This window comes from Pelophylax lessonae (assembly GCF_965119305.1).
Source record: "Pelophylax lessonae genome assembly, chromosome: 7".
Classification (NCBI taxonomy): domain Eukaryota; kingdom Metazoa; phylum Chordata; class Amphibia; order Anura; family Ranidae; genus Pelophylax; species Pelophylax lessonae.
The window spans coordinates 71,373,147-71,383,566 of record NC_138774.1 but is presented as its reverse complement, the minus strand read 5'-3'; the positions used below and the strand labels follow the sequence as shown (position 1 = coordinate 71,383,566).

Sequence of the window (10,420 nt, the reverse complement as noted above, 5' to 3'; positions counted from 1 at the left end):
GCTCTCTGTTAGCATAGTTTGTCCTGTCACTTTTGATGGACAATATGCTCTGTATGTAACAGTGGCTAAAATATAAATGAAGCTGTGTGAAATAACTAAAAGGACTTCCTTTACTGATTACGTACATTAACACCAATACATTTACAAGGCAAACAATTTTCGCTAGAGTGGTTTTTTAATAAATACCAATAACATAAGCTGATGAAAAATAAGCATTTATTTGATGTTTTAAGCTTTTCTAAGTGTACAGAAATATATATTTCATTTATTATACAAAAAATAGGTATATACAGTACATTATAACAAAACTGCTTGTAAAAAAAAGTAACAACATTTTCTACTTACGGATAATTTTATCTGTAACGTATGTCACTTTGTCCCAAAAAGAGGTTTCTCTGTACGCATATATTTTCATTAAAGTGGTAACAGTTAATCAAATTGCACTCATGCCATTAATTATATTGTAAATTAATCCTTTCACTAGTCATCATTCAGTTTTGGAAGGATTCTGGTGGGCTGATCTCTACTGGCTTTTATGTTTTTGGACACCATTGATGTGATCTCTGTACTTCATAGCCCATCTGCTGTAGACACCATTGCTCCGTTTAAGATTTTTACATTTCATTGTTTTTTTTGGAGGGGAATATAGCAGGAAACAACACTTTGCTAAAAATTTCCCGAGAACCATAAGTAGCCAGTGAGTGATTCAGCCCCACAAAGCCCACCAATACATTAAATATCAGGCATTTTGACAGCTGAAAAAAAAATAAAAATATTAAGATTCAGCCAACTGACTAGTGATCTGCGAAATTACGGCACTAATAACTAATCTGCTTGGTGTAAACATGGAAATATTGAGAATTGAGGTGCTCTTTACTAGCACCAATAGATTTCAAATGCCACTTTTCTAGTGTAGGTTAGTAAACTGAAGCTAACAATCTAATTGGTCCTACACTTGTCCCCTCCTCCAGTGTTAAACAGGGCCTGTTTCTGAGACTCTTAGCTCTCTTACTATACAGTATGTTCCTTCCTGTGGCAAACACAAAAAGTAACTGACAATGATACCAAGGCAAAGGCCGACTCCACTCAAAGACAATATTTTAGTTCCCATCATTGTTGGCCAGTTAAATCATGTGCTGGTATTTATTTATCTATCTATCAGGGACTCTGTTGCAGATATACCCCATCAGGATTCCTACTTTGATCACTTGATCATATTAAGTTCTCCCAATGGATTGTCCATAACAGAAAATACACCTACGCTGCAGATACTAGCAACCAGGAAATATCGCCAATAGGGTCTCCAAGAGCTTTTAGATGATGGTTGGCCTTTAAACCCACTGGTGCTCACCCAAACTCAAATATCAGTTCTGGTGGACTTGTCATTGATAGTAAGTGGCAATTTGAAAGGGAGAGTGGTAAAGCATAAAGTGTACTGGCTAAAAGTCCATTTGTCAAACATAGTGCTATTCCCTATACAGCATCAAGGACTTTACTTCTCCCATTTAACGATGAATACTGCAGGAGTAAACAAAGAATTTATAGTCATACCTCCAAACTTTACATTTCTGGACAATAAAAGAGATGATGCTATTGAACAAGGTATAGGTTTGTATTAAAGTGGACATACTGGAGTACAGCTGATTGGGGCACAGGTATCATAGGCTGATTTTTATGTTTATTGATTGCGAAGTAGTTTAGTTGACATAGGATACACATTTTTCTTTGTTTTAGGTTTAATAAATCAAATGAATACACTTGTAATTTGGGTAACCTGTGATTACTGTGATTATAATGAGTTTCTGGAACTTTAGGTTCCTCCGTAGTTGAAGGTCTACAAGTTGCCCATAACTGTTGTAAACGTTATAATCCTGGCTGTAAGGACCAAGGAAATCAAATTAAAAAAAAAAGGAGCAGGAACACCGAAATCCAAAGAGATTCTGAGTATATGGCAGTGTCATTTAGCTGGTTTTGCTTATGTACCTCAAATACAAAAACGTGGAAACAGAATACAAGCATTCAAAAGAAAAAAAAAAACAATTCTTCCCATACCAAGGCAACATTGATGGAAAAAGGTAATCTATGCCTTCTCCTGCAAGATGACATAGATGAGAATGATAATACATAGAGTCTGCCCATCCCAATGTAGGGTAACACCAGGGGAGATATGAGACATGGTGACTGTTTCTCCCATTGTAAAGTTACAGGTAGAGGGAAAAAGATGTATTAAATCCATTCCACCAACAGGAGAAGCAATATAAAAATAGATCCCTTTTCCTAGATGTAATTTCCTGACTATATTAGTTTATTGCCATGGTAGAAAGAGAACAAATAGTGCAATGTCATTCTCAGTGTAGATTGTGATCATAATACTGATTATTATTGTGTTTACAGATGTCATCTAGGAAAGTGACACACGTTAAACTCTCTCTAACTCTGTGTAAATCCTACTATGTCTCTAAGATCATTTATGGTGTACAGAGATTATGTGGCTAAGTGTATATACATGATCAATGTTGACGTAAGAACAGAGATCGGTCTGGGTGTTTTCTGACAGCCACACATTTACTTGCCCCAATAATTAATCCCCCCTCCCCCTAACTGAAATATTTATCAAGCACACATGATGAAAGGACTTTTGCTTTTAAAAGGAAACTGGGATTTCAGTATTGATTGTACAGCCTTGTAGTTTTAAATAACTGAAGGTAGAAAGATTCTATAGGCAGACATGTATAACTAGGTAAACAGTTTTTTTTTTTTTTTTTGCAATATTGGTCTTTTAACCAATTCTCAAATAAAATGACTTCCTTCAAATCAAATTAATGGAAACTGAACAACACAAGACTAAATGTACAACAATGAAGTGCCTTAAAAAAAAAAATCACTTCCAACTTTGAATTGGTAGACCCTTTCAGATCACCAAATCAGAAGCTCCATTAGGTAGATATTCAGTTCATCTTTGTGTGCTGAAGTTTGTAATGCTCTGCACCTGTTTTGTTTCAGTTCTGGAATTATGAAACACTTTGTTAATTGAATGCTTGAGTCTCTTAATTGTTCAGCTTTAATACATATTCCCTTACATGATTCTTCGTACCACATTATAAAGAGTTGCCATGACAGCACCATTATAGACATCACACTTGGTCTTTGGTCGAATGTCTCTGTCTGCAGAAACCATTAAGGCATTATATTTCCTTTTTCAACAACATTGGTTGTATAAAGAGATTATAGTTGGAAGACCAGTGAGACGTTTTGCTACGTAATGCCTCTGAGGAATGAGGATGGCTGGTTAAAAAGTAATTACTCTATGACAAGGCTAAAACTCCATGAAAATAATGTTAGAAACATAACGTCAATATTCTGAGTCTTGTAAAAATTGAATATTTCAGGTTTCAATTTATTATCTGAATCCTTGACCAGCCAATAACTCTTCCAATGTTCCTTCTTCCACAGTTGAACTGTAGCGTAGATGATCCATTGTTGTAAGCAAACGTGTGGCTTCATGTCCTGGGCACATAACATAACGGTTGGTGTTCTCAGGCTGGTGAATTTCTGCAGTGACTGAGCTAGGCTTTGAGAAAATGTCATCTCCGAAATCCTTTGCATCCAGGCCACCCACAGCTCCAAGTTCCCCATCATCGGTCAATGAAGAAGAAGGCTTTTCCATGTTGACATAGAGAATCTCATCAGGATCTTTGGCTGGGGGTAAATTCTTGAGGATTTTCTCCAATTCCCTGTGAAGGGTCTCAAATGTGGGACGGTCTTTAGCATTCAGCTGCCAACAACTGGACATTAATTCATACCTTGAGGAAAAAACAAACAATACGGCTTGCATCAGATGGTAATTTGACTAGTTGTTCCATATAATGTACTCAGCAGTAGTATGTGAATAACAGAAATGAAAAGCATTGATGCAACATTTTGCTTTGTCCCTTACTTTGGACAGTATACCCTAAACTAAAGTTTGCTGGATGTTCGAGTGTTAAACAGCCCAGTTTCTTATAATTTTTGGAGACACTATTTCTGAGATACCTTTGTTTGAGTTTCTGGGTCTGAATACCTGATATGGCCTTCTTAAGGGCTTCCTCTGTTGGATTAGTATTTTATCTTCTGGAAAATACAACATTAAGAGTGGTAACATTCCCAATGGATATTACTACCCACAAATCAGAGGTGGGTAGGAACAAAGTCAGGAGATCGGATGATGGAAGATCTCACCATTGGGGTCTCCGGGACATATCAGAAGCCAGGGAAAAGGTTAAAACCTTTCAAGTTTTTATTTAAATCTCTGTCCATATTTTCGAGACTACTCAACACAAAGGTATGTCTGCAAGTGGGAGGAAATATTTCCAAAATTAGGGTAAACCTGACCCTTGATAGCAGGTGGAAGATTTACTTCTACTCTTTTACTCACAATTTACATACTCTGGTTAAAACTGTATACTTTTGAATTTTCTTTAGTTTTTTTTGTCCCAGAACTTTTAAAGATCAATCTCCTCAACAGGGATGCAGACAGAAATTACAACCAGGCAGAGATTCTATTTTATTGTGCTTAGAGACTCAATGAGGTTAATTCTTGAACTAGGCGAGGACTAAAATCTGTCTAAAGTTCCAGCAGGTGCACCCACAAGTTTGTTTTCCAAAGTACAATTAGTCTACCATGTTCAGACCACTGCCAATCATAGGAAGCTTTAGACGCTGTGGCTTTGGGTGATTCACTATGGATAACATTGAGAAAATTATGGCAGCAAATGTTATTGTGGATAAAACCACTGTATCAATATATACACTCACTACTGGTAAACATGTGGCCTGGACTTCAAAAAAAATGATGCATGCAAACTCTTGTCAGCTTCTTCCCAGCATAGGAACAGGATGTGGTCTAATGACTTTCAGACCAGGAATGGAAAATTTCATCAGCTGGCTCTGACCCACTGCAGATGGCACTTCTTGATCTGACCCATCTGATACCAATTATGGCACTGCTATCAGTAATAATATACTGAAATATTATGAGCAATCATCAACTTGAAAATCTATAGAATGTACAACATAAGTGTTTAGGTGACTGAGCTGTCATCTTCATCTAAGGCAAAACTAAATGAAAAATTGTTAAAAGGCATGTTTAGTGTTACTATCAAAGCCACAGAGATTATTCTAAGGGACCATGTATCCAAAAGATTTAGTGATTGGAAAACCCTGTGTTATAGTATATATATATATATATATATATATATATATATATATATATATATATATATATATATATATATATATATACTTTCAATAATTGTATGCTGTAGTAAATATACACAAGTGCCAAAATAGTTGTACCTAAAAGGTACATTGGTTATAGCCATGTAACAGAGTAGTTAATGTACACTGTGTCTTTTTGGTTTTCACAACCTAAGAGCCGTCCATTAGGTAATGTAAAAGTACTCCATAGATCAGACTGGATGCCTTGCTTTACATGAATAACAGTCTAAGGATTGTGGAGGAAGAAGATGGATGAAACTGGCATCTGGGCATTGGAGTGAGAAAACAGCAATCCTAGCCTGAGAGACCCTTTAAAGAGAAAGTACCTGATATATATTGGGTCAATGCATAAGGTTAGAGTTTTGGAGTGTTGGTGAAAAGATATGCACTTAAGGTGAAATAATATCACAGAGATACTGTACATCTAAAAGAACTGATGACATTTATTGAAGTTTTACATTTAAATTGGATGAAGTTATATATGGAATATAGACACAGTGGACTGTTTCTTTTTCTGTAATCTAAGATTGACTTATCACAACTTAGATTTTTATGGTATGATATTTATGTGTTGATACTGCATGGCACTGGTTTGGTATATCAATTTTGGCTGTTACATGTGGGAACACATAGAGTGTTGGCATCAGTACAGTGAAATATGAATATTTCTGTATGCTGTTTATTGATCACGATTGCAGTACATTTAAAGGCACATACTTCTATTGCAGTAACAGCAGGAAGAATTTATATTACAATTTTTTATTTATTTATTAATATATATATATATATATATATATATATATATATATATATATATATATATATATATATATATTTATTTATTTTTTTGCGGGGGGGGGGGACTAGGTTGGAATTAGCATTTCCTTTTTTTATACCACAGCACAACTTTTTGGTTCACAGTGATTGCGCCTAAGCACTATAAAGTACTGTATTACATTACTAGCACTGTACTACCAGCCTCTTCAATTTGAGTTACCAAATTATCAAAAATGGGGTGGAAATTGATACACAAATACATTTTGACTGTCACTTTAAAATTTTGGTTGTCAAAGCCTGACTGGTGGATTAATTTCCACAGCAATTCTAAATGTTTGGCTGCTTGATTAGGTAACAATAAAAACCATAGCACGATCAGTTTTTGGTGGAAAGTTGATGGAAATCTTCCAAAACTGCAACAATTTTGACCAGTGCCAGAGTTTTATTTCAGAAATGGAAATAGTACAGCAATATATCACTTACAATCCGTCCAGGCAATCCGGAGGTTGCTTCAGCCGGTTCCCTTGTCTTAAGTAGTCATAAATTTCACTGTTCTCCACCCCAGGATAAGGAGTTTGGCCCCTTGTGGCAATCTCCCACATGGTGACACCAAAGGACCACTAAAAAGAAGACATTCAGGTGAGTTTATACAGGGGTACCGCTTTACACAAGTTTAGAAGGTCCATACTCACTTACAGTATATTCTAAATTTATTTGGTTAATATGTCTAATGACATTCTATATTCTGTATTTATTTTTATTCCACTTACCTTTGTTTATATTCTTTACATGCAAAGCAAGCTGTCTAACAAATGTGACAGTTTAATGGTTGGGGCAAAATATAACATTGCCAGGGGTAACCACAATGGTCATTATTTTGAGCTTGTTCATGGTAGCAGTTGAGGAGGTAGTAAAAAACCCCATAGTTGATCGCTTTTTAGCACCCCATAAACCTCTACCCCGTGCAGATGCAGCAGCTGGGGGAGCACACATCAACAGTCACAATGCTTTGCTTCGCGTCACCGGCAAGAATAATACCCCCTTGTGGCTTTCGACAGGTATAGCACCCGCCGATCGCGACACTTTCAAGTAAATAGGGCCACTTTGCAAGCACGCGGTTTCAGTATAGGGATTAAGGGTTTTTAAGCAGGCGGTAAGGAGGCAATGAAATGTCTCCTTGCCTCTTGTCAAATGCTCTCTGAACAAGCCATACAGCCTCTTTCACACAGACAGCCAGGGGAAGGTAAAAACAGACAGTTTTACACCCAACAACCCAACTGCCCACCTAAAGCTACCACACAGCCAGAGGGGGCTGTACAAACAGTATGATGCTTTTTATAGAAGCCACTGCAAATTTAATGTGAATTGTTGTGTTGACGGAAAGCACTGCCTATCAAACTTGCTCATTCTAGTGAAATACGTAGCACCACAACCACTGCAAATCGCTTTTCACAGGCTGCCTAAGAGTAAATATAGCATGCATTACTATACAACTAGTATGCAGGATCTTGCTGGCAGACGCTAGGACGCAAGCAGCTCTCATACCACAATAGAGTACATTTGGGCTGTACACATGTACACATTATACATGGACAAAGGACAAACATTTACAGCATTAATCACGTCCATATGCAGAAGAGTTCAGATGCAATGTTTGTTTTTTAGGCATCTTTACTGATCCCTATACAGTTGTGCGCATGGGCCTATAGAAAACTGTGTTCCGATCCTGAAAACAAAAGTTCTGTGTCCCATTGCGGAGATTTCCCTTCACTTCCTGTCCCATAGCCAAACAGGAAGTGAGAGGAAACCACTGCAAATTAAGGGAATTCCTTGGGGACCCCCAGGTTACCAGAACTACTGTCCCCATTGGAAGATTTCCTGTCTATTTTTTTTCGATGGACAACCCAAAATATGGGTTTTTCTTTTATTATCACTTTCAATGATAATGGTAAACAGACAACAATTAGAGAGGGGGAATCTCCTTAACAGAGGCACAGATAGCAATAAAAACTAAAAGGTGTTCTAATCCTTCTATTCAAAACTAAAAAAAAAAAAAATGATCTTAGCTTATACTCTAAATGTCAGCAGGTACAGTATTTGTAGCTGCTGACTTTGAATTTTTTGGGGGTAGACTGGAGCTCCTCTTTAAGGAACTGTGAAGCTGCCATTAATGCAAACCTGTTCAATTCAAAACAAGTATAGGTAGGGTACCTCATTGCAGTATTTTCAATGAAAAAAACATTTCATATTAGGCAAAAATTGAATTACATGTGACTTTTAGAACCCAGTCTTAAAGGGAATTTTAACTGGGGTTAAAATAACAAGAAGCAGCTATAAAAATCCTGTGCAATCTGAAGTCATATGATCTCACTGATAAATGCAGCAATTTTGGAAATATTATACATTGCACACATATATCTGATTGGCTGCAGGAACCATGTTTATTTCTCTTTCAACTAAAGTCGATGAGTTCCAGACCCCATGACATCATCACACACTTAGGTCAGCCAGAGACGGGCAGATTTCTTGCTAAGCCATGGCTGGTGAGACATCTGTCTGTTCTTTTGCACATCTCTGCCCCTCTAAACCTTGAATTTATTTTATTTTAGAATCCACTCATCGGTGGATGTTAGCACTTTACTTGTGGTATATTGTTTGTCCCTTTTGCTACACAATGGAAAATCTATGCTGGTGATGATAAAGAATGCTTCTAAGACAGCCCTTAGATGATTCTTTTTTTTTTTTTGTGTTCAGCCTCTCTTCAATGAGGACACCAGGGCACAGACAGAAGCAAAAAAAAAAAAACATTTTTAGGAGAGAAAAGAAATATTAGAACTTTGAACAATATTTTTATTGTTGTTGTGTTTCGTGTTGTGCCCTTGTGATGACTGTACCTTTCATTTCTTGCAAAGATGTCACTGGTCCTCCCAGTAAGAAATAAAGATTGGACAAATTTTAACTCTTCCTCACTCTATCCCAAACTATAGTTAGGACCAGAACCAAAGTCTGCCCAATATTGTTCCTCACATGGTCTCTGCAAAGACCCAGGCTCCTGCCCTATCAGAATATCAATGTACTCACCACATCACTCTTGGTGGTGTAGACACGGTCTGCTAGACTTTCTATGGCAATCCATTTGACTGGCATTTTGGCAATCCGGCCTTGGCGGTAATAATCTCCATTGTAGATTTTCTTGGACAAGCCAAAGTCTGCCACACAAACATTCATGTTCTCATTCAACCTGGGTGGAGACAACATGACTTATGAGACGTGATGCTGAAGACATGTAGGAAGTTCGGGGTTAGTAATAAAGTACACATGTCATTTAGGTGATTTGAATCAGTTAACAGAAGAATGCAGCCTATGATTTTCCTAGGAACAAGCGATACTACTGCAGCAACAGTTACTCTTTCATTCTATTCCCTAACAGCAAGCAATTGTGCTGCAAGTTTGAAAAGGACTTGCTAAGCTATTGCTAGACTTGCCAGGCTTCACAAATGTGTTGCACAAGTGCAGAAAGTCCGCATTGCATGACTTTAGATCAACTTTCTTTGCAAACATTCTGCAAGTCTGCTGTAAGTTCTGGTTCAGTTATGTTGTGCAATGGTCATCCCACCACAGGGGTCACTGTGGCTGAATTTTCGTGCTGTAGACTTGCAGAGCTCTTGCTGCAGACTCACCACTACAACTTTGCTCTTACTAGAGACTTGCCACACAAAGTTGCTACAAACTGGAAAAGTGTAAACTAGAACACGTGCTTCAAATGCTCTGCCAGTGAAAATGTGCAGTACATTAATAGACTTACAATTCAACACTGCCACAGATTTGTGGCAGGTTATTCTTGCTATCTGGGTTATAATCTGAAAAACAGCTGACTCCACTGTGCATGGGCAAATTCTATTCTTTGCAGTAATGTAAAGTAAAATGGGTGATGGATGAGAAGGGAACATAATAAATGAGAAGCTGTAAAGACACAACAAATAAATATAATACAGTGGAGAACATCAGATATACCTATTGATATATCAATATACAGAGTAGAAGGAGCAAATAACCTCTTGCCAATCGTGTACCACATTTGTGCAGTGGCAAGGAGGGAGGGCCTTAAAGGCTACATACCACACACACAGTATATTACCAAAAGTATTGGGATACCTACCTTTCCATGCACATGAACTTTAATGGCGTCCCAGTCTTAGTCTGTAGGGTTCAATGTTGAGTTGGCCCTCCCTAGAACAGCTTCAACTCTTCTGGGAAGGCTGTCCACAAGGTTTAGGAGTGTGTCTATGGGAATGTTTGACCATTTTTCCAGAAGCGCATTTGTGAGGTCAGGCACTGATGATGACGGGTAGACCTGGTTCGTAGTCTCTAATTAAATCCAAAGGTG

The 10,420-nt window shown here is 37.5% G+C and overlaps 1 protein-coding gene across 2 annotated transcripts in view; it reads right to left on the bottom strand.

The window, feature by feature from the left end:
• Positions 1-1,190: 1,190 nt before the first annotated feature.
• Positions 1,191-10,420, bottom strand: part of AXL (AXL receptor tyrosine kinase) — a 168,095-nt gene continuing 158,865 nt past the window's right edge. For both annotated transcript variants that reach the window (XM_082264351.1, XM_082264352.1), the window contains exons 18-20: positions 9,115-9,274; positions 6,517-6,653; positions 1,191-3,803 (exon numbers count right to left, since the gene is read on the bottom strand). In XM_082264351.1, coding sequence (XP_082120477.1) covers positions 3,401-3,803; positions 6,517-6,653; positions 9,115-9,274 — 700 coding nt within the window. In that variant the 3' untranslated portion in view covers positions 1,191-3,400. The remainder of the gene's footprint in view (positions 3,804-6,516; positions 6,654-9,114; positions 9,275-10,420) is intronic.